Below are 25,697 nucleotides of genomic sequence, written 5' to 3'. Positions count from 1 at the left end.
CTTCTCGTGTTCCTTCTTCCTGATATTGCTGTCATTCGGAACCGCTACATCGATCACTACGGCCGTCTTCTTCTGTTTGTCTACCACCACTATGTCCGGTTGGTTAGCCACCACCATTTTGTCCGTCTGTATCTGGAAGTCCCACAGGATCTTAGCACATATATATATATATATATATATATATATATATATATATATATATATATATATATATATATATATATGTGTGTGTGTGTGTGTGTGTGTGTGTGTGTGTGTGTGTGTGTGTGTGTGTGTGTATACACACACATATACATATAGAACATCTATGTACACAAAGCACTTGAAACAGATGGGCTACAGCAGTAGAAGACTAGACTGGGTGCCACTAAGAACAAGGAAACTGAAGCTAACCCTTACCAAATTAGATACAATACAGTAGAAGATTGGGGTTGCCTTATCTGAGTCTGGATATCTGTTGACATTCAGATAGTAGCATCAGAATTTGGTATAAGCACAATCAATCCCAGTGTGGTGGTGTGGGTAGAATTGGCACATCTTGAGGCCCATTCTACCAACTGAGCATTCTTTAAACTCCACAGCCTGAGTATTGTTGGTGACAATGTACATATTTATGACATTAGTGCATCCATCTTCCTATTTACTGATTCTGCTTCCAGCAGGATAACGCACCATATCACAAAGCTCAAGTCATTGAACATTGTACTCAAACTGCCTCCAGTCACCAGATCTAAATCCTATAGAGCAGCTTTCAGATGTGGTGCATTGAGAGATTTCCCGAGAAATGCCTAGAAATCTGCATCTGTGCGATACTGTCTTGTCAATATGGATCAAAAACTCTGATGAATGTTTCCATTACCTTGTTGAATCTATGCCACAAAGAATTAAGGCAACTCTGAAAGCAAAAGGGGCTCCAGTGAATGCATATCCCTAGTTACAAGCTAAATGTGTGTGAGCAAAGATAAAACCCTGCTATATTATATACACCAAACCACTCCACTAGATGGCAGTGGTGTGTTTTTTTAAAAAAGATTTTTTTTGGTGATCTACAGAATGACACCGAACCCCACACCTGCCTTGTCGGGGATGTGCTGACAAGGCAGGTGTTGACTGTTCCACGATGGAAACAGTCTACGCTGGATTTTTTTCATGGTACTCCAAAGAGCCCTGCCACTTGAAAAAGACTAGAATCCCACAAAAATGGGACACATTAAATTCTCTAATAAAAATCATACAGCGGATGCTCCAAAATTCCCACCATCCTGTATTCATTGTATCACTCAGCAGTGATGATCCAAACCATATGAGGGGCTCAGTGGATCTGCAGAAACCCAGCAAGGAGGCAGGCCACCCACAGCCATTACTTGCTGCGCTCTTTTCGTCTTTCCTCCCCTCCTAGGTCACGCAGCATTCCTTCGTTGCCCTGGGGATCTCCGTTGAAGAAGCCAACATCATTCACCAAGACTCAGATACTGCAGCATATGCTACCTCCATTTCCCCCTCAACCATCAAAAGGGAACATTAAAAATAAAGCTGTGACAGACAGATGGGCAGACTCGCATAACTTTGTCATTACCTCTCAGTGTCAGGGGGTGAATGAGTGCAGGAAAGGAGGAAAAGCAGAGCAGATGTCCTGATCTGACACAGTATTAATATAGATTAGGCTCTACTCGCTCCTAGTGTGCCATTTCTAAAGACTGGGTGGTGTTACATGAACATTGTTGTCCCTGCGCTTGACAGATATTGTATATATGTCCACATTTTTTAAAAAAAATTTATTGAATGTTTTCAGTCTCGCTGCTTGTGGCTGTCTGTGTTTGATCGTAGATTAGCAATGAAAGGACAGACATGTATGTCATAGTTTTGTTTATTGAACTTGATATATTGCCCAAGGGCAGACCACCTTCACTCCCACTCTTTCCTTCGTCTCTCAGTATTATTCTAACCGCAGCTGTACAGCGAAACATAAGCATTCATTGATAAACCCAGACAGTCAACAAAATAAGGAATGACAGTGCTGGCGAGGCAAATTGCTTCATGTATTCGGATTTGCTAGATACATATAATTATAGGCACTGGATAATAATTTGTAGCTTTGTTGTGGGGAACTTTTGCCTTCTGCTGGATTTACACTACAGAAAGAACAGTTTAGGGTCACTTCAAAAGAACAATGAGATAAGAAATAAGTGTGTCATTTCAATGGGCCATGTCCCAAAACCACACAGAGCAGCCGATAGAAAGAAAAAGGAGAATAAGTATCTCCAAGCTGTGCCCCATTAAAGGCTAAATGAAATTATACAAAGTAAAACATATTGGACCCCAACGGGCAACAAAAAGGTTACATCCAAAGGTTCATCTTTTAATTAATAGTATATAAGGAAACACTGCTGTCTTTAGAAAAACTTAATGTTTTATAAAGAAAAGGCTATTAAAAAACAAGCGCTTTTCATGATTTTTATTATTTAGTGTGGTGTAAAAAGGTTTTGTGAGGTCATATAAGTGCCCTCCGTCTAGTGCTGCAGGGCATGGATCATTTCCCGACTCTGGAAATTGAGTCAGAGTCAAACTGTGTCCTGCCCTGGCTTATTACTGGCTGAGAGGATCGCCCATCCCAGCAGCATAAATATTTATACAGAGGGGGAACGACATCACTTATTCACAACACATTCATTCACTTAAGGCAGAGCTACTTGCAAAGTTAACTCAGAGTGATCAGCTCTATTTGCCAAAGGACCATCACCTTTTCTTCTAGGTGTTTGCTGAGACAACCTTTTGAGAAGAAGTTTTTAAACTAACTCAGAATACACAATGAACGTTTTGATTTCAGTTTTGGGGGTGATTCTCGCTTTCTGTCAGATTGGGAGGAATCCTGTTAGTGGTGAGTAGATGTTTTCCATTTTTTCCATATGTTGAACAAAATGTCCTATGCTTTAAAAATCATAGCAGAAATGTTGGTAAAATGATCACTGTGAAAGAAGGATTTTGACAAAACCCCAATCCATTTTTCTCCTGTTTTGCATGTACATTTTTGTAAATTCGAAATAAGCTATTTACTACTGATCTGTGTTAAAAAACCCTGACATATGTAATATATAGTGTTCTAGATGGTATAATATTTTTAAAAAGACAAAGATTTGTGACAAGACTTATGAAGTGTGATTGACAATCGTTCATAATAACACGATACACTTCCTAAGTGTTTCTGTAACAAAGATAAATATTCCTATAATAATTAACATCTGTTATGGCACCATCTCCAGCTGGGATGTGCTGGCTGCAGCAGAGTCAAGATCAAAGGTGCGACATGGTGCTGATGAGAGGGGTGACCAGGGAGGAGTGCTGTGCCGGGGGACGCCTGGACACAGCGTGGTCCAACACCAGCCTGCCCATGAATGAAGTCAGCCTGCTGGGCTTCCTGGGTATTGTCTCCTGTAAACCATGCAAAGGTAAACAAACCATTAAGAAAGTAATGAGTTGCATCTGCCAAGTATAAGAAGCAAGTTGCATGTACTGCTCTTAGTCACTGCCATTAACTGTAAAAAGTTGCTGCCTAATTCTTAACAGTCATATTCTTTCGAATATTTACTGCGCTTGGTCTGCTACTGTAGTTAGTTTAAGGTGAGTACATGGAATAACAGCTGATACCCTAGATATAATTTGCGCACTTAAAAACAAAGCTTAAATATCATTGGGTTTCGATTAATACACTGGGGATTCCATTGCATAATGTAACAATTGTGTCTCTTGGAGAGAGAAGGTCCATTTGAGTCATTTGTGAGATATTTACACAATGAGTTCCCAGTGCAGCTTTCTAACAAATTGCAGACGAGGATCAAGGAGAGGCATTATACAAAACTCCAGCTGTCCTGAGAAGCTTCCTGCCATGGAATTTCTGCAAGGTTCATTCAGGTTCGCTTGCAGATAAATTCTGTTTTCATAAGCAGAACTTGTATGTGAACAATGTTTTTTTCTTTTCTTTCCATGTTTAATAAGTTCCACTAAAAAGACAAGACTAGCTACTGGCATTTTTGGATACACTCAGCCCCATGTTTGCCTTGGTGTGTCACATGGGTCATCATGGAGAAGTTGAGATGTGAATTCTGTTTAGATAAATTTTAAATAAGCAGAAAGAACACAGTTAAAGCTTTGTTAAAATGCCTCTTGCATAAAAATAAACCGCTGTAACTCATGGGAAATTAATGAGGCTGGTGGAAACCAAAGCTAGTTAAAAAGGAGTCCTGTTTTCTTTCACAAACAGGAAAATGTTTTCCTGCATTCTGAAATTTGCCCAGACACCTGGGAATCATAATGTCCTGCGCTATTTTGATAGTCTGGATTTCTGTAGGAGGAAAACATCAATATTTTCAACCATGTTGTGTCATGCCAAATAAATAACAAGCAATAGCTAGCAACTCTGGACATTAGTGGCATATGCAGAGGACATGAAGAGAAGGTGTACAGACAGCAAGACAGAAAGGGAGAGATTGAAATCAACCATAGAAACAGACCAGGGGAGTCGAGCAATGAAAACACAGCTTTGAAATAAAACAGGATATTAAAGTACTGTTGGAGACAGGAAATAAGTTCCCGATTGTTTACAGAATCCTCGGGACTCGGAGCTCATCAGGAATCATCTCCACAGACTCAGAAACCCGGGAAGAGACCTGTATGCACTGTCTCATGTTGATTTTGCGCTAGGATTACAGATCGTCCTGTGCTTTGACATTATGAGGTGTCGGAATAGCCTGTAGCTTCCTCGTTTTTCAGCCCGTAAACTTTCCTGACAGCTTTTTGAACTCCTTCCTCACAGCCTCCGCACAGTCTGTGTGCAGCCATACACAGATCTGTTATGAAAACACGCCAGCCTCACATTCCATCGGGCGAGACACCTCTGTGTGTAACGGTCAATAAAGAGATGTGATTATTATAAATATTGTGCAAGGTGGGAATTGTGTTGTGATCTGGGAAAAAACCCAGGTTTCCAGCTTGTTTTGTATGAAAACGCAGGTGAATCACCTGATGTCTGCAGTCTTGTTAATACGGTAACATTACACTGTGCTTTTGTAGAGACATGTGAGGGAGTCAGATGTGGTCCCGGGAAAGTTTGCAAGATGAAGACAGGAAGGCCTCAGTGTGTTTGCTCTCCAGACTGCTCTCACATTACCCGGAGGCATCCTGTGTGTGGCAGCGATGGGAAGACATATAAGGATGAGTGTTCTCTGCTTATGGCGCGCTGTATGGGACACCCAGACCTTGAGGTCATGTACCACGGAGAGTGCAGAAGTAAGTTCATCCTTCCCTGGAAGCTAAGCTGTTTTGTTCTTAAGCATTCCAACAATTCTGTTGCCCTAATGCCTTTTATTTTTCTTTATTTCCCCAGAGTCGTGCTCCAGTGTTGTGTGTCCAGGAACTCACACCTGTGTGACCGACCAGACCAACAGTGCTCACTGCGTCATGTGCCGCACTGCACCTTGCCCAATACCCATGCCGTCTGAGCACCGTATCTGTGGTAATGACAACGTCACTTACCCAAGCGCCTGCCACCTCCGCCGGGCTACCTGCTTCCTCGGCCGCTCCATAGGAGTCCGCCACTATGGGCACTGCAACAGTAAGATTGCTCAAACACCTGCCAGCTTCTACTTTTTACCTGTCTTTACATTGCTGTGACATTGTTTGCTACAATAAAGTCATTTATGGCTCTTTTTTTGTTTGTTGCAGGTCCATCTCGGAAATTTCACATCTTGGATGGCAGTGAGGAAAACGCAGTCTAGATGGTCGATTCCTGACGCAGCCCCTTTTTGTAGGATATGACCCGATCAAAAAACATTTTTGCTCCACTAGCTTCCCATAAGGAACTTTTTTTTTGACAATCACTCCCCCCTCCCCCCTTTCTACATATTAATGGTAGATGTGATATGAGACACCTCTGTTGGAAGAGAGGTGTTTAATAACACACACATGCCTCTAAAAAGCTATTTTTTGTTAACTATGTTTCAGTTTGGAAAGTGGAGGCAGATGAATGCGTTTGTCATGAGACAGATATATCTCATGAGCTCTTTGGGAGATGTGTGCATATTGTAAATAGAATACCAGTACTATTTATTGGAGAAGGTATTAAAACTCTATTTATGTTTTTTAGCCTGGTTAAAAAAAAAAAAAATGAAAGTAAAAGAAAAAACAAAAATAGTATACTCTATGAAAGCTCTTTGTGGCGGGGCGTGGCCTGCGATGCTGTGCAGGGAAGGTGGACACACCTGCATGGCATGGCAGGCCACGCCCTGCCACACTCATGCAAAAAAAAGAAAGTATTTATTGTTTGTTTTTTAATGTACATATATATATATATATATATGAAGTCACTGGGTTTGGCATTTTACAAATATTTTACAGTTTTAAAGACTCCATTCCCCACAAACAAACATTTTCCCTCAAGTTAATGGAAAGCAAAGCTAATTTTTTCGAAAGCTGATGCTATTTTGTCGTCTGTTGATGTGGGTTCAATTCACCACAAACAACAACGTGGCAACTACAAGTTCAGCTGCATATATTTCATTTAGGGTGGTGAGGACGGGGTTCAGTCTAAACAAATCTGTATAGTCTCTATTCCCCCCTACACATGTTTACTCTGAATCCCAGGCCAAACTCTTGGCCACCCGCTGATCACCGAAATTAACAGTTTTGTTGTGTTTCTGGGAGTCTCACAAGGCTGTTGGTACAACCCAGAGCCCTCTACAATACCTCCTCTGTTGAATGCTTTTTTTTGTTTTGTAAAATATTTTTTGTACGTCATGCAAGTTAGTTCTGATGCTGTTTTGCTGCTTTGATTTGTTTTGAATTTTTTTGTTTTTTGTTTAAATAACTTACAGGACAGACACATGTAATTAGCAGCGCCTGACTTAAAGGAAAATTAAATTTGTCTGGGAATGAAGTACAATTTGGACCAATTGAAAATACCTGATTATATTGCCATCAGAGTCAATCTGCAGAGTCAAGTAAATGGTAAATGGCCTGCATTTATATAGCGCCTTACTAGTCCCTAAGGACCCCAAAGCGCTTTACATATCCAGTCATCCACCCATTCACGCACACATTCACACACTGGTGATGGCAAGCTACATTGTAGCCACAGCCACCCTGGGGCGCACTGACAGAGGCGAGGCTGCCGGACACTGGCGCCACCGGGCCCTCTGACCACCACCAGTAGGCAACGGGTGAAGTGTCTTGCCCAAGGACACAACGACCGAGACTGTCCAAGCCGGGGCTCGAACCGGCAACCTTCCGATTACAAGGCGACCTCCCAACTCTTGAGCCACGATCGCCCCAGCCACGATCGCCCCAGTAGTCAAGTGATCCAATTCAACATATTAAACTCAAAGCAGATGCCTGGATACTCTAAACAGCCTTAATAGTGTACTTTGAAACATGTTAACTTTCCTTCTGTAAATAACAATCTCAAGTGTACCACCTACCCGTGTACCTACTGTGAACTTTGAATGACAAATGCATTAACATATTTTTGTACTGCCGTTGTAAAACAACTTAAAGTTTCATGTGTCACAGTGTGTCTTCTTTCTTTAAAAATCAAAATGTTCTTTTCCCAGCTGCCTTGTTATACCTTGTTATTGCCTCAATTGTAATTTAATAACAATACTTTACGCATGTGAAACAGCATCTGACATGTATTTGATGATAAATAAATTTTTCTTAACTGTGTCACCGTCTTAATCACTTCAGCCAAATGAGATCATACTTGCACCCTTAAACAGAACTCATCAGCTGGGGTTTAGGGTGGTGGATCAGGCTCCAGCAGCCAGACAGAGGCTGTCAGTTTATGTGTGCTGTGGTTAGACCTCGTCTTCTGTGCGTGCAGTGGGTGAGTTGCCTTTCTGACATCCCTCGCAAGGCCACATGCGAGAGGAAAGAGAATGAAATCCAGCCTGTCCAGCTTTCCTCCCGTCTCCTCAGGGATATCCCCCGTCCTAGAAAAGGCGGGACGGGTCAGGGGGATGAAGGGTAAAGGAGCTAAGGATTGAATGTTTCGAAGCGCTGAGGCCTTGATACTGACTCACTTTCCTGTATAAAGTACCTCCCTTGTTTTTCTGTTTCTAGCCTTCCTCTTCTGAATCCTGCACTCCGCCATGCAGCAGCATCTGGTTCAACTTTAGGCAGATGTTTATATTCCTGTCCAAGTACCCTTTTATTACACTGGGAATGGAATTAGATGTTTTGTTAGTCCAAACAGGGCAAATAATAATGCCACAGCAAAGCTGTTGCTGTGCCCACTCGTAAAATGTGTTGCTTTTTCAGAAATGTACATTTTAACATCGTTAGTATACTGTGTATAAAAAAGACCCAAACTAATTCAAATAATTTGACTCTGGCATTCTTGCATACACATATTGGTCAGCTTTTGTCATCAAGCAAACAGCCATGATCTCACTATGGTTTACTAGAGTTTTATAGACAAAAGAGGTAGCTAGTGTAGCTACTAAGCCAGTTTAGTTTTCCATTATTAATGTGGAATTCACGTTGCTGTAGCCAAAGTAAAGTAAAGTCTATCCCCAGCTCTGTATGGTGTCAAAAAATTAGAAAATATTCTTAATACTGTCATCCCAGGTGAAAAATTCTGCCTTCTACTTGCGAAGAAAGTTGGAGTGGAGCTGAAACAGCTTGCATTTTCTATATGTTAATATATTATAACTTTTAACCAACTAGTAACATATTTGTGTAATAAATATTTTTTAAAAATTCCCACACCTTTGCCATCTATATTATTTACCCCACCAAACTAGTCTCTTTTTTTTAAAGTTTAAAATATGGCACCCCCACAAGAATTTGTAATGAATGTCTACCGCAATAAAGAATTTGCCACACTTTTGAGGTACATATGTTGACATACCTGTGGTCTCCCCGTAAAATACACAAGTGGAAAACACAGCGAGAGAGGAGTTTTGGTTCACGTGTGCTGACTAACTACGCTCATTTAGGTACATTTTGTTTAAAACAAATTTTAAAAAAATGTTGTTGTCATTATGACTGTGTAACATCTTCACCAGGAACAGCCTGGACATCATTACCACGTAGGCCTCCAGCTGATGTTGGATATGATGGGCCTGTGTCATAGCAGTGGTGGTAATAACATAACCACAGAGTAAACCTATGAGCCATTTCAGAGCAATTCTAATTACATCTACCGCTGACCTCAGGAATGCTGTGCCCACTTTGCTCCATATTTCATTCCTTTTACTACATGTTATGGTTTGTGGTATATCCAAAGAGGTGTTAGCCTTGCTTCCCCTGGAACACGGTTTTGTGTGTGTGTGGGTGGGTGTATGTTAGTGTGTGTGGGTGTGAGTATGGATTCATCTCTGCTGTTGAAGCTCACCTGTTATGACCAAGGGAAAAGTCATACACGTTACATCAGAGCCCCTTGGTGAGTTGTTTATATCCCTCCAAACACATGCGGCTATAATGTGACGCCCACACTGAAATTTGAAGGATGCGTCATTATCCTGTTCTGATATGTCGAGCTTCTTTCTCAACGACGTCCACATGGTATCATTTCCTCCAACTTGCATTACTACTTCCAGTAACAGCCAACATTTAGATCTGAAACAATGTTGTGATGAAACCCAGTGCTGTGGAGTGTTTTGGAGACCACCCACTCTCTGGATCGCGCCACTGGATTGTAAACATCTCCATCCCACAGCTGAAACTAATAGATATCAGATCCATCACTCCATCAGAAAATATCTGCCTCACACATTATTTCCCAGAGTTGTTCTGTTACATGACGAGTCTTTCAAATTTCCACATGTGCGCAATATTTTACGTCTGACAATAGTTTATTATGCTGACACAATAGCCAGTGCATCAGCCTTTTAGTTTATACTTTTAAATTACAGATGATGTTTTATATATTTCTTGGGAAAGCTTTTTGCTTTTTATTGCTTATCTGGAGTAACATGTTCTTTAGAAGCAAAATAATCTATCTGTCAGGGAACATATCACTGCTGATTATAACTCACTAAAGAGCCTTTATAATAAACAGCAATTAATAATAATTAGGCAATGTTTAGAAGTTTTGTTTCATGCCGTAGAAGTGTTATTTCAAAGCTGATTTTCAGAGATTATTTGTGGATGTCAGGTAAAGACAATGATGTCCAGAAAAATTCCCCAAAAGTTCTGAGAAACGTCTGCGATCACCAAAGCCACTTTCTTTGAGTCATTTGAGGCAACAGTAATGTAAAACTGCAGGCAAGTGTAGTGCAAAACAACAGCGTTATCCAAGTACTGATCATCAACAACAAATCAGCAGAGTTAGGAAGTTGTGTAAATGCTAATTGTCCCAAATTATTCCTGGTGAATTGTTTCACTTCCTCATCATGACCTCTGGCTTCTCTGTGGGCTCTGCGTGTGGTCCGGCCCATATGTACTAGGAATCACAGGGAGAAACCGGACAAGCAAAATATACAGTAAGATTCTCTGCAAAATATAATTCCAGACATAATTATGAAATATTGATCCCTGATGAGTTCACTATTATATTCAAAAAACTATTGAGGGAATGTCTAGTCGTGGTTTTTAAAGTCTCTGGGAGCATTTATGCTGGGAAAATAGGCGCTTGTTGTTTCTCTGCCTTGACATTTGACAAGGTACGTAAATTAGCTCTGGTTTGGGTTTGTGCTGAAATATCACACTGCACAAGTGAAAAGTCAGTCAAGTGTGATAATGGGGCTCTATTACATTCCTAACCTTGACTCAAATGAAGTCCAATTGTGCTGTTTGAGGCTTGGAGAGCTACCAGACCACGGTCAGTTTCACATCAGCTTTTCAGGTGGCTCACTTACAGAAACAAGAGTGAAATACCTTTTTTTATTAGCTTTGGCCAGCTACCTGCTTGTTTATCATGGAAAGTTGGATAGTTATGATGGAAAATTGCTTGAGCATTTATGTGCTGTCGTGTGTTACAGCATACCATGTAAATTCAGTAAAGATGAGAATGGAAAAGTTGCCTTTTCATTTCATTTCTCCTGCTCATTAGGAACTTCTGCAATAGCCACCAGGACACACCTAATTAAATCACCTGTTCAGAGAACCTTTGTTAGCTGAAGAAAAATGTACCAATGACAAGCTCAGGAGATTCATATGGCATCTATTCCCCAGAATGCTAAGCTTAACATCTTATAAACAAACAGATGGTTTAAATGAACTGACACCGTGTTTAGCGGACACTCTAGTGGTGTATAGCATACGCTTTTGCTGGTACGAGACACACAAACATTGTTGATGCTCTATGAGTATTATGGCACTCTGTAGTTTCATTCATGTAGTTTCAGACATACAATACCTTTACACATCTATACAAAACATGTAAAAGCCATGGACTTTTCTACATAACAGAACAATATAGTGACCTTGATGTCACCCACTGGTTTGTGGACTCTGCATTTAAAGTTTGGGGTGTAGCATTATGGCTGACACCAGCGGCTACATTTGAGCGAGAAGTGAGGGTGCTATGTTTTCTATGCAATGGACTGGTTAGCAACATTTACTATGTATGGGTGAAAATGCACCTACTCAGATATTTTCCGATTAATACTAAGTAACACACAAATGAAATGCTTACATTTCCATCCTTCCTTTTTCTTCCAATTATTTAATTCAGGTCACGGTTGGGTTACAGCCTATCCCAGCTGTCATAGGGTGAGATGTAGGTTACGCCCTGCACGGCCCGCCAATCTGCTGCAGGGTTACTTGAATTTCACTCACCAGATTTCTTGGATGAAGAATCTGTGCAATCAGGCAGCACACTGGTATTTGCCAGCTAACTGCATTAAATAAGCTCTAGAAGCCATTAGCACCAATAACACTGTCAAGATATCCAGGTTAGCGGCTTCCAATAGCTGGGGTGACTATCAGACATAGGTTTTTTTGTTTGGTTTCTTTGTACCAAGTATTTTAAAAAAAGTTTTAAAAAGGTATAGTGATATTCTTTATTGTGGTGTGGGGGGATTAACTTGCTTTATGTCTCAATGTCTCAACTCTGGATTTCCCACTTTACCCAACTCAAAACATTTAGTCATTAAACTAGAACATCTAGATGATGTATTTGTACTGTCTCTTTGACAAACTTGTTAAACTCCAGCAGCTTGAGTGATTCACACATGGCTTATGTTGTCTTTGTAGCACATTCAGTGGTTCTGAGACTGTATTCAGCAACCTATTACTTACATGGTTTCTTTATTGTAAACTGTAACTGTAGCTTATTTCCTCACGGTATCAATACCCACTTAGATTTGAATATACTCTTCATTCCTCATGGAGAATGAGTGACTCAGTGACTCTTCCTTTCCAATCATACGAGCAAACCCAAAATTTCTATGTTGAAGTTTATGCAGAAAATGATTACAGTTTTTTTTTCCTGTGGTAACACTGATGTTTGACCAGGCAAATGTATGACAGTTCAGCCAGTGGTTCTTAAACAGAAAAATAGAAATAAAAATGTAATGGTGGTTCTTGAGGAAAAAATCAGGAGGATCCAAAGTTAGATGGCACTGAAGCAAATACAAAAAGATACTGATTGGGTCAAGGGCATAAAAAACACACTCTTAGTGATCAGGACTGATTACCACGACTTAATGCAACAACTGCTTGATGAAACCAGACAAAATCAAAGTTTGCCAAAACATCTGCAGTTACCACAAACACTCCACTACAACAAGTCATTTGAAACTAAGTAGCTAATTGTACACATGTGTTCCTCTAGCAACATCTATATTTTGTTAGCTGCTCAGTGATGTAATCCTAAACACTTATGTACTAACGCTGTACCATGGAGGTTTATCCTGAAACATGCAGAGTGGAAAAACATCGCTGGGATGCCTGCTGTGATTCACATATGATTATAAGCTGTGCATATCTTCATGTTCTTAGATGTACAAGTTTTATTTTGTTAAAGAGAGCTTTGACCATCACTAATGTTTTGGCTGTATGTGTGTGTGTGTGTGTGTGTGTGTGTGTGTGTGTGTGTGTGTGTGTGTGTGTGTGTGTGTGTGTGTGTGTAATGCACAAGTTTTGTGACACATGGCATCAGACAGAGTATGTCTGGAGGAAGAGAGAGTCTTCGATGGGTGGGACTGAAAACAAGTGACGCATGACTAAGAGGCCCAGGAAGTTCCAGCAGGCGGCTGTTATTGCTGAGTGTCTGCATGTGTGTGTATTTATGTGTGTATGTTAGTGTGATTCTGGGGCCCCGGGGAACAGTGTGGGGCAATCCTGGCGGGAATGTCTGGAAAAACTTGATGGAGTGACAAAAGCAGCAGTGTCCCTTGCACCATATCTGTCTGCTCCCTTGGCTGCGACACTTTGCCGTCTTTTTGAGTTCAATATAAATTAAGCTATTAAAAGTAGGTCATGAAAATACCAAATATTGTATTTAGGAGTTACTTCATGTGAATGTAAGCGTGCAGATTAATCAGACTTAAAAAAAAAAAAGTCTTATTAATTAATTCATTAAAAGTCTGACTTAAAAAGGTAAAAGCTGCTTTATCGCAGCTCCATGAAAAAACAGACTAAATTATTTTCAACTATTGCAAAGTTTTAGGGTAAATATCCAGTGTTTAAAAGCAACTTTAAACTTCTATACCTAAAACTATGATGTAGAAGGTCTCTTGGTAGTTGTTTTCTGCTGCCCACATGACCTCATTCTGACCCACGGTCACTCAGTCCCCAGATTGCATTGCTACAATGAGCATTCAACTGCAATGGCAGTGACGCACTGGGTTCAGGGAGACAATAGCTTACCTCAGTCTGGCAGACATAGCAAACCTCGGTGCTATCAGACTCTCTCTAATCTCAGCCCATGGGACAGTCGTGTCTTTCCTGCTCCCACATGGCCAGATCAGACACAACATCAACCTAGAGAGCACATTAGGAACTAACTTGGTTACATTGTTAGCTTTGCTGTGTGGCAACATCCAGCATTTTTTTTCCAGTGATTCACTGTGCCATACCATACTTTAAGCTATTGATTGGTTTACTGACTTTTTTTTGCATAACAGATATACATGGTTATTTGTTGTTTGTGCAAAATAGCAAACACTAAACACAAAAAAATACCTGAGGCTGGGTGCATATAGGCCTGTTGTTACCAAGAGCATGAAAGCAAATGTTTTCATGTAAAAATCAGGCCAGAAGGGTTTAGAAACCTGATTGGCCAATGGCTGGTCAGATGGGAACTCCTACTTGCTGTCAACATGTGATGTGACTCCAGACTTATGTGATATGTTTATAGCCATGAGTCTGCTGTTAAGGTAATCTCATTAAGGACACCTGTGTATAATAAAAATATTGCTTAGATTTTAGCTGACAACCTCAAAAATAAAAACAGACCTGAAAACAAAGTGTAATCAATCATTTTGCTCTCCAGCCCTTATGCAACTATGTGATGTCTGAGACCTTTCACTGCTATCTCAGGGCCACCAGATTGATGAAGAATTTAAAACAACACAACCTTTTTTCCTGTGTGAGTGATTACTTATTTTACTGTCTTCTGTCTCAGGTTTGACACTTGATGATATTCCAATAACTGCTGTCAAACACTGACACATGAAAAATACAAAATCCACATTTGATGAAATAGTTTTGTTCAAAAACAGATGCTACAAAACCTTTAAATACTTGGAGCATGCCTGTTGGCTCATAAGGTGGTTGACAGTAATCCAATGGAAAAGTAGCATGTGTCAAAATAAATCTAGTGTGCTGCCAAATTGCAAAAACACATCTCTGGTTGTCATGTGAAGACGGTGAGCAGGGGGGCAATGAACCTGCAGGGATAACACGAGTTCAGTGGAGACACTGTGTGGTGATACAGATTCACTGGGGGTAATTATATTGACCAGTCTCCAGTTCCTTAAGGCTTTTAAGCTAACATATTAGTATGAATCCTCATTTACAACAGGCAAAAACTAAACTGCATATTTATTATTTATCATGGGACAGAAATGAGAAACTTGTCAAGAGTGAGTAGTATCTTTAGTCACTGGCTACACTGTGAAATACCCTCAAGTCACCACTTGATACACAAAAGCACCACCATGTGGTGGCATTTTGTAAACCACATGTGTGATTTTTTAAAGCACACATTCTAATTGTAATGCATATATATATATTTAATAACCAATAAGTGTCAGATCTATTCAACCCAACTGCCATAATGATATTTCAGGAGCTCATTCCTAGCATTCTTCATGAAACTATACAATAACTCTTTTTTTGTGTGACAGGCACAAGATTTCACACTCATATTTCTGTATCATACCTTCTTGTAGCTGTTTGTCATATTTATTGTGTACATACTATTTATTAATTCAAATTCTTTTTACTCTCTAACTTGTGTTTTTGTTTATTTTTTGTAATCATTTTTGTATATACAATTTTTTAATATCCCACTGCTGTAATGCAATAATTTGCCTTGTGGTTGTGGAATCTATCTATCTATCTATCTATCTATCTATCTATCTATCTATCTATCTATCTATCTATCCTTCCATCCTGTCAGTAAGGGAAACTGAATGTTGAGGTTTACCAAGGGCAACATTTATGGCACCATCCACAGTCACTATTAACTTAATTCTATCTATGTTATTTTTGTTTTTATTTTTGTATTTTTTATGGCAAAGTTTTTATATGACAGTGTCAGCAGTTCACTGTGATCTACAATGTTTACGTCTAATATTTTTTGGAATATCGAAGTCCAGTAACATGAATTGTCCCTGTTAAATAAATAAAACTTAACAAATCCATGTAATCTATTACAAAATATTAAACTGACTATAACATTTCATTGCATTCTATGTCGACAATAGCTTTATTAAAGCCTCACATTGTAATATTAAGTGTTTATGTTCACTCACAAGGTCAGCGTCATTTCTAGCAAGTTCGCGTGGTGTCCTGATTGTCCTTTTCGGGGCTCCGTAGTTTTTCCTCTTTACCTGTTTAGTAGCTAATGATGGCTGAAGCTCCTCCATGGCCCAGCCGGTTTTTCTGTCATAGATGCTCAGCAGAGATCAATCCTCGGCTTCCCGTAAGTGTAGTGGATAAAAATTGTAGAGAATAAAATTTGGACAAACTGAAAACGCGATGGGATCGGCGGTACTTTCTTATGTATTGTTTTAGTAAGAGGACAACAATTAGCATGCTAACGGTATTAGCAGATTCCTACGATGTAGCGTTTATCTCGCCAACCCTGCCCAGTTAGTTAGCTACTCCTCTAAATAGAGGATCGGCTGTTATACAACGTCAAACTGCGTAAGCCTCACTGACAGATGGATTTCTAATTTGTAATATCTTTTGAAAAAAAAATGCTGGTCCTTATTTGATGGGATTTCGATGGGTATTAGCCTGACCGCTAGCTACACTTACTAGCAGTAACTAACGGTAGAATTGGAATCTTTATAATTATAGACTTCGGGACTTTCATAATTATATCGGAAAATTATTTTCAAACTGAACAGGTTTTTTTTAATCGCTTGTGTGCATGTTTCTGTCAGTCCGGCTGAAAGGATCTGTCACAGGATGCTAAACATGCCGTTTAGAGTGTCAAATATCAGCTAACGGTTTGTGTAGGGTGGTGAAAATGACTTGGAATGTGCTGTTGTGTATGTCTCTAACATGTGAACAACTAGCGACTTTTTATTCTTGGCTTTTTTGAAGAACATAATTCAAGTGTAACTGGTTGCAGTTGTTATTCATTCCACTAGTGTTGGTTGATAATATCGAAAATTGTACATATTTGTTTTGATATTACTGATATTATATAAATGTACATATTACGATGGATTATATGTAAGCTATATGTGATAAAATTTCATTTTGACCAGTCAGACTTCCACTTCTGTTTTTGATGTCTTCTCAGTTAACTGAGATAAAAACGGGGCACAAGGGACAGAAAATATCTTGAACAGTATTGGGTAATGCAAATTAAACTATACTGAAAATGTGTAGGGAATGACTTTATTCATAATTTTTCCTATTAGAAATAGATTTGTAAATGCGATTTTTTTGTAACAGATGTTATGAACTTCGTTTATCGTTTTTGTAAACCGTGACAAATGCATGTCAAAAACTTAAAGGGAACTCCGGCTATTAAGACATGTTTGCGCTAAAATATGTACTGTGCTTTCAATAAAACATGTGTGATATTAAAATACACCAAATGTTTTCCTTTTAAGCACATTTTATATAAAACCGATTTACCAGTAGGTCGCCATTGTTATTTACTTCTCAATGCACTCTGGGTAGTGATGTCATACGGTTGCACCGCATCCAGTTAGCAGCACACTGGAAATGGCTTCTGTTCAACCTTTCCAGTTTGAACCAGAGCAAACCGAGAGAGAGAATGAAAATAGTCAACCAGCACCTAGTTTAGATGAAGATGAAAACAATCCGCCACACGAGGACGAGAGAGTGAGGGAAAACTACTGGTGCCTATGCGGCTATTGCTTGCCAATGGCAACAGCGACTGAGAGCGTTTGTTGTAAAGCACCAAAACTTTTTGAAGCCGTATGTCTTAATCCACATGTTCTTTGGGCGGCCCTTGTTAGCCTCCATGACCGGTATCCGGTCTTTAAGTGATGACATTATGACAACACAACATTATGAATCGTGTTTCTGGGCCCAAAGTAGTCTGCATTTAATAAGACTGTTGTGTTTTTAACACGTTTCAATGCTTTGTATCTTATTCGATTTAATCTCAACAATCCCCTAAAAACAGTCAGTGATCACTGTCGGCTTCTCACGGTTTGTATTACCGCTAATCACTTTAAAGCTCGGTTTTTAAACCCTTACGATGTAACTAGCCCAGCCGATGCAGCAGCATTATATTAATGACTAACCTTATATTGTTGATGGATTATCTCGGTGGTTCTACCAAATCGTAACCAGGTCACTAATAGGCAAGTTAGTTAATACGGTTGCTACACTTTAAAAAACAAAACAGGTTAACTGAACGAAAGCACCTATACTACCGACAACCAATACACGTCATCGTCCCAGAATGCATTGTGTGCGAAAAAACATGGCTGCTCCCACGGCTCCAAAATAGTTTTAAATAACAAAGATTTAATGAATAACAAAAAAAAATGTAGTTATTCTCAAGTATGTTTTTATGTAGTGGAGATAATTTGTAACATATTTAGAGTAACTTGTAATAATAGTCGGGGTTCCCTTTAAAAAATAACCCCCCATCCCAATAATTTTTAAACCATGGAACTAAACTGAAATGACCAAACCTACTCCAATTAAGTGAGAAAAACTCTATCTATCTATCTATCTATCTATCTATCTATCTATCTATCTATCTATCTATCTATCTATCTATCTATCTATCTATCTATCTATCTATCTATCTATCTATCTATCTATCTATCTATCTATCTATCTATCTATCAAAGAGACATCTTCTATTTTTTTTTAAGCTGACCTGAAACAGCTCACCTAGGAGGGATCCTACTGCGATGCTCATCTACCGTAGCTAGCTTGTTTTTGATATGGAGGAGTAGTGGCTCTGACCCCTACTTTAATGACTGAGCTCCTCATCCTGTCTCAAAGGCTGACCCAAGCCACCCTTCGAAAGAAGCTAATTTCCGCCTCTTGTACGCATGATCTTATTCTTTCAGGCTCTATACCCACGTGTAACCATACACAAGTTAATATATTTATTTATTTATTTTTCCTTTTAGAAACAACAGCAGCACATAGACTGCACTAACACGTCCCACCACATTAGAATAAAATACATTTAAACAACTGTTTTATTTACAGTCCATCACACTTTAAACAAAAGTAATCGGTGAAAATACTTGCAATTGATTTTCTTTTTTTTTAACCAAAACCCTGAAAGTAAGCTTTTCCAGTCTAGGGTATATGTTAAGCATAAGTTGCTTAACATATACCCTGATGTAGCCTGTGGAGTCACTTGCAAATATGTAAGATTTAAATGACAAGCAGTTATGTGATCATTTTTTGATTAAAGGTTAAAGTTGCCTTTTGTCTGTTTTCAGTCTTTTTTTTCTGGATAGCTTGAATGAAAAATAAATTGTATTAATCAATGCTGGCTGCAGATGCATTAACTCTTACAGTTAAAATAGTATGTAGCATTTGCAGATAAATCAATTTATCTCTTTGTAAATTGTGAGTGAGGAAGCAAAGAAAGTATTTTGTAGGGAATAATGTTACATGAATGGCAATAATTATTACACTTCGCAAAGAATGTACATCTTGTTATTAGAATTGAAAGGGTTTTTTTCCTCACAATCAGAGAACAACATTATGTGTTTGCTTATACTACTGTCTTGTTTTACAGGAGTATACATGTCCAAGATGTGAGTCAGGGTTTATTGAAGAACTGCTGGAAGAAAGAAGGTGTGTAAAAAGTGTATATTGAAAACAGTTTAACCCTGTGTAAAACAAATTTTGTAGTTTTTGTTAATATATGTCTGTATATTTCCTATTTCTCGAAAGGAACAAAGAAATAAATCACATCATTTCCTAAAGGGATTTTTAAAGTATTCTGATTCTGATTTTATGTGTATATATATATATATATATATATATATATATATATATATATATATATATATATATATATATATATATTAGAAAATCAGTAGGATGAGCATTCCATAATTAGTTGTAGATGATGAAATTTAGGAAACCTCCAGTAGCAGAAATAGAAAGCAAACTAATTCACTTGCTTAAATATAAATGTTTCCGTATATGCTTTGCATATACTGTGAGATGGAAGATTGTGTTATTTTCTTCCATTAAAGGGTGGCCTAAAAAATCTAATAACTAATCTGATGTAATCAACATATGGCCATGAGTTTTTGTCCTTTTTTAGGTGTCTTTAATGATGTTATCCTCTAAGTTGTACATGGTAACAGTTTGCAAAAAGTAAATAATCTAGAAAACAAAGTGAAATGGCAGCAAAACATTACAAATATATAAAAGGATAAAAACGTTGACACATGGTCATTTCCTTTGATGTCACTGGGTCTAAACATAACACTCTCAATGATGTTCCCCTGTTTAGTGCTGACAATGGCTCCATGTCTACCATCTCCAGCAGGCCCCAGAATCAACAACCATTTGAGGTTTCTAACCCATTCTTTATTCAGACTCTGTCTTTATCATCTAACCTCCCCCTGTTTTGTACCGCTCTGCCTCTGTTATGCACACTATTGTGTAACAGAGTCAGCATTTCTTAAAACTGCTTCCAGTGACGTTTGTGCTAATATGTTATCATGCATGATGAACTTTGTCTTGGAGTTTGCACTTTAGCTTTTGAAGCTGCAGTTTTGAGCTTTACAGTGTATTTTATTGAATAATTTGTCTAGCTTTACTTTTCCCTGTTAAAAATAGGCATCAGTAATCTAAAGATTTTTTTAAAAGTGATAGTTACTCAGGCTTTAATGATCAGTAAACAGGGAAATGCTGCAAGTCAGCATTCTGTGACTGTACCATTGGTGAACCTTGACCTAATTATCAACCAAACCATTAACTTTCAAAGTGTTTTTGTATTGAATGTAAAAGTTTGGTGTTTGTACTCCAAAAGCTTCACTTGTTTGTACCAAGTCAGTGTGTTTGCTTTCATTTATTTGTGTCCCAGAATGCGGACCAGCACCTGTTTACATTCCCTTCAGGCTATGGCCAGTTTGCCCTGGGTGTCTTTGATGATAGCTTTGACTTTGGGGCTGGACTCACAACAGAGGATAACAGGGATGCTGAAAACCGTCGGGAAAGGGAAGCTGCATCTCGGCAACGATATGGTGCCAGGCAACCAAGAAGTCGCCATGGTTCAAGACGACAAGCAGGGAGACACGAGGGAGTTCCCACTTTAGAGGGGTAAAGAGTGCAGATTGTGAAGTGAAGCGGTGTTTTGTTTTGTTTTGTTTTGTTTTGTTTGTGCTTGCTGGGCAATTTATTAATATTCCTGCCTCCTACTCTGTCATATCTTTTTATGTTCTTTTTCATAGAATCATTCAGCAGCTAGTAAATGGAATAATTGCACCTACGGCAATGCCAAACATTGGTGTTGGACCCTGGTGAGTTTGTGAAATAGATGTGTTAAAATAGAGTGGGAGTTCACACCAAAATGTGCTTACTTTGTTCTAATGTCCCATTCTTTTTAAAGGGGTGTTCTTCACTCAAATCCTATGGACTATGCCTGGGGTGCTAATGGATTAGATGCTATTATAACACAGGTATTCTTTTAGAAACTTTGTTTTTTAAGTGATTGTATTAACATTGTAGATACTGATGCGAATGAAATGTGTCTTTCAATTTATCCTCCTTTCTAATATTCTCCTTTCTTTAATGTTTAGTTATTAAATCAGTTTGAGAATACAGGACCACCACCTGCTGATAGAGATAAAATAAAAAGTCTTCCTACAGTACAAATTACAGATGAGCATGTTGGTAAGTTAAAAAAGTTACAACAGCTTTGCAGGCTATTGCAAGTATGTCATCAGATTTCAGTTGTTTGACTTATTCTTTTTAATCAAGTATGACTATTTATTTGTAGATTTAAGTAAATAACTTTAGGGTATTATAAGTCACTATTTTACTTTAAAAATACTAATAATGGGAATATACTTGCTCCTAACTTAACAAATGTTTCCACTGGATATTAAAGAATATGGAGCTTTTCCTGAAAAATAAGTCCTAATGCTATTTGCCTGTCAGTAAAAGTTTCATCCAGAACTAACTGTTGACCTATTTGCACCATATTTAACTATATTTTTTGACATTTCAGCTTCAGGACTGGAATGTCCAGTGTGTAAAGAAGATTACAGTGTTGGTGAAAATGTGAGGCAGCTCCCATGCAATCACATGTTTCACAATGATTGCATAGTCCCTTGGTTGGAACAGGTACTAGACATCATCTATTCAGTATTCTTTACCCTTACAGTAAATATTCAGTTGTTGCTGACTGAAACATTGGGCTAAATGGGACTCTAAAAAGGTTTTATATTTTTCTCCAGCATGACACTTGTCCAGTGTGCAGGAAAAGCTTGAGTGGACAGAACACAGCAACAAACCCTCCAGAACTATCAGGGATGAATTTTACCTCCTCCTCTTCCTCTTCCTCCTCCTCCTCCTCATCATCCTCCTCAACACCCCAGTCCTCAAGTTCAACCAGCAATGAGAACTCCACAGATAATTCGTAGGAAGAACATGTGTCACCCCATGAGCTGTTTTTAGCTCTCAGGCTGCTGTACTTCAGAGCAGTGACCTCCATCCTCTCCCTGCCGAAGGGCCGAAACCTGAGTGCATCTCCCCAGGAGCACTCACGCTGATTCACGGATAAGTGATACATGAGGCCCATGTATTTCTGCCCATCCTGTTGCTCCCACCTTCATCAGGATTCTGAACAAAGGAAGGGCAGAGGCCTGGAGTGCACCTTCAGTCAGGGAGGATGCATAGAAGCATGGATACTTAAAGAGGCTTGATCTGCCTGAATCACCTCATACAAGAAGAGAAAAAAAGAATCCAAAGGTAGAAAACTAGAACAAGACAGTTGCTGTTCTTTTTTTTATTTCTCATTTTTCAATCTCTTGATTTGTTTGTTTTATGATGACCCACTTTTTTCAGTAAAGCAAGAGAATAATAAAGCTATCCCTTTTTAAGGAGCATTCATATCTCGCATATTAAATGACCCAAAATGCACTATAGTGCACTGCTTAAGCGTGCACTTTGAACTTACATTGAAACAATATTATATCTGACCCCTTTAGCTCTTTAAAAAAAAACTGACAATAGTTTCTATAATTATTTTATTGTCAACCTGTACTTGCTATTTTAAGATTACCTGAATCACACAGGTACCATTGTTTGCACTTGAAATGATCTGTTAAATTGCAGTAAATTTTTTATCAATTGCCACATACTTTATGATTTATATTTGCAACCATAAAAGATGTTTCCACATATGATACACGTGATACATTTTGAAACATTTCTGTGCATTTTAATTTAAACATAAATATTTTCAAAAGTTGCCAGTTGAATTCCTCTTGATTTGCAGTATGATCATGTACAGACAAAACTGTCTAACAGATGAAAATAAAGATGTTTGGGTGCTAGCACTCATTTCCTGTAAGTCATTCTTAGGGTGTGGTTACAATACTCTAAAGGCTTTCCAATAAGTCTTACAACAACAGTGTTTTACGTGTATTCATTTTTTTATACTCTGACTGTGGTGCTGTGGTTTAAAAACTAAATGGTAGTGCAGTAATCATAAAAACTGGGTCATTTTAAAAGAGGAGAGGTTAAAACATACCCTCTTGATACCCTTTTGTTCAAGTACCAAATAAAAAAAAAAAACTAATGATATGGTGAACTTTTAAGTTGTTCTGGTTCCCAGTCTAAATTATTTGTTCCTGTCATGACGCCTTCAAAGCTGTCCAGAACAGCCAAGCATCAACCAAGGAACAATGACCCCATTAGTGAGCACTTCTGGACCTGTTTTCAATGCATAATAAGATTTTGTGATAATTTTGTACTTTCAAAGTAAGGCCTGGTCCAAAGGCATGCAGCTAGTAAACAGATTCTATATTAAATCCTTCACTGGTGTACTTGCCTGTCTAATGTTATCAAGAAGCCAATAAATTCTGTTTCCTTTAATTGTTTAGCCATATGGGTGTATTTCCTCTACATTGTACTGCACATCAGGGGTTTTATGTTCAAAGATGGCATTGTTATGGACAGAACACTGATCTTACTGGAAGACAGATGAATACATATAGCTCAGAGTTTGCTCTCACAAGGGGAAATTACAGATTCATAATCTTTCTTTAAAAAAAAACAAACAAACGATACAAAACATTGTTGACCTTGTTGTTTTGCCTTCTGGCTGTGAAGCTGGAATATATCAGGCTTATTAAATATTTGGTTGCTGTAGATTCAGTGGTTCTGGTGCCGGTTAAAAGGGATATCTTGATAAACCGAGCAGATATTTGATGTTTACACAACTACTTTCTCGCCTGAAAATATGTTAAAAGTTTATTTTGTGACCCAGAAAGATTAGTATGAGTAATTTTAAAACTTAGTAGCGGCCGCCATTGCTGGAAACTGGAGTTTGGCTGGGCCGCGCTATGAATTCTGGGATGTGGTAGTAATTTGGACAGCCTTCGGCGCGTCGCTGTGACATAATCGGTCTACAAATGCGGCCTCAGGAGGATGCAGCCCATGAATTGTATAATTTAATCGCAGTATAATCGCAGCCTTTGCAGTTAGAAAATTGCACTTGATCATGTCGCGATATTATCGCAAATGCGATATATCGTTCAGCCCTACCTCCTATCCATTTGAGTGTTCACGTTCATCCTTTATGGGTCTCCTGTAGCCAAATTATTAAAGAGGACAAAGTGTTCTATTTGATTAGTGCCCTCTAGATCCATAGTCCAAAATCTGGGTGGTGGGTGGGAGTGAGACCTATTTATGTAGGCATATGCTACAGAGGGCTATTTGTATTGAAATTATTTCCAAACAATTTTTTTTTCTTTAATACATGCTTAAACAAAGACTTTAAATCACCTGTGTATTCATTGTAGCCGTTTAACAGTTTTGTGCCCATTTTTATTTTTAAATTATTGATGATAATAATAATAATAATATTAATATTAAAAAGATGTTACTAGAACCACCACCTTCTATACATAGTTATTACATCAAACCTCCAAGTAAAGTACAAAGCAAGGCTGGGTCTCCCTATTCTAAGCCAGTTAATAGGTCGAATAGCTATTCAGTTGGGACTAGCAACTCGTTTTGTTAACGACTACTAGCAAAATGTAGAGTATGACAACATTTCTGTGTGTTTAGTGGCTTTTTGCATTAGTCCCCATCTATCAATATATTACTGACTTTTCACAAGTACTCGGTAAAGCTGTTTTGATCCTGCAACTAATGATCCATTGACTCTTTGTTTGCTTTCATTCTGATGTATGGAAGGGGATTCTTCACATAAGTATCACCAAACTGGGATAGACTACTGGGAGGACTGTTATTTTTAGTTGTTGCAATACTTGGGTGAGAGCTTTCTTTAGATTGTAAAGAGTTTTTTTTTTCTTCTTTTTTTGTAATATGTTCTGAGCTCTCTTTTCTTCAAACAGATGGAATATTAACCTGAGGTGCAGTACTATGGAGAGTCTAGACTTATGATTTTTAAAAAATACATAATGTGAATATGTATTGGCTTTATTTTTCTAGAGCTGCAGGTTTTGCAAATCTTTTAATAACAGAAACCTGAATAAAATGAAAATATTTAAATATTTCATGTTGGAGTATTTTTTATATTTCCAGAAGAATTATCTTATTTAACCCCCGCGACCCTGAAAAGGATAAGCAGAAGCGAATGGATGGATGGATTATCTTATTTAAATATTATTTAATATTCATTCCAAAACTCCATTTGTTTTTACTCTAGCCATTTACCTGTGAAGAACAGCCTACGTTTAGGTTGGATGTGTTTTCCCAAACAAAACTAGTTGAAATTTTTTATTCTTCTTCTAATGTCCTTTCCTCTGTGTTTTTTTATTTCCTGCTTTTGCTTTAAATTGCCTCATAGGCACCGCAGTTCTATTCATACTTCTTTTCTATTTTCTGCTATTGATTCCTTTCCTTACATTTAATTT

The 25,697-nt window shown here is 38.4% G+C and overlaps 2 protein-coding genes across 2 annotated transcripts; both read left to right on the top strand.

Annotated features, from left to right (window-relative positions):
* The first annotated feature begins 2,632 nt into the window (after positions 1–2,632).
* On the top strand, positions 2,633–7,713 carry fstl3 (follistatin-like 3 (secreted glycoprotein)). The gene is made up of 5 exons (XM_086283114.1): positions 2,633–2,878; positions 3,261–3,446; positions 5,068–5,283; positions 5,381–5,608; positions 5,719–7,713. Exons 1-5 carry the CDS (start codon positions 2,809–2,811, stop codon positions 5,769–5,771), a joined length of 753 nt encoding a protein of 250 aa, XP_086139240.1. The 5' UTR covers positions 2,633–2,808; the 3' UTR covers positions 5,772–7,713.
* Positions 7,714–15,933: 8,220 nt separating this feature from the next.
* Positions 15,934–23,147, top strand: LOC147301068 (E3 ubiquitin-protein ligase RNF126-like). Its single transcript, XM_086283233.1, has 9 exons — positions 15,934–16,087; positions 19,367–19,425; positions 20,096–20,156; positions 20,672–20,907; positions 21,039–21,107; positions 21,197–21,266; positions 21,387–21,480; positions 21,818–21,933; positions 22,047–23,147. Exons 1-9 carry the CDS (start codon positions 16,010–16,012, stop codon positions 22,230–22,232), a joined length of 969 nt encoding a protein of 322 aa, XP_086139359.1. The 5' UTR covers positions 15,934–16,009; the 3' UTR covers positions 22,233–23,147.
* The last annotated feature ends 2,550 nt before the right edge of the window (positions 23,148–25,697 follow it).

The sequence above is a fragment of the Aulonocara sp. 'chitande type north' Nkhata Bay genome, linkage group LG23 (genome assembly GCF_057382095.1).
Source record: "Aulonocara sp. 'chitande type north' Nkhata Bay isolate Kocher_YH1m ecotype deep benthic linkage group LG23, A_spYH_male_GT1.1, whole genome shotgun sequence".
Taxonomy (NCBI): domain Eukaryota; kingdom Metazoa; phylum Chordata; class Actinopteri; order Cichliformes; family Cichlidae; genus Aulonocara; species Aulonocara sp. 'chitande type north' Nkhata Bay.
The sequence above is the reverse complement of the archived record's forward strand: the minus strand, read 5'-3'. Positions and strand labels throughout refer to the sequence as shown.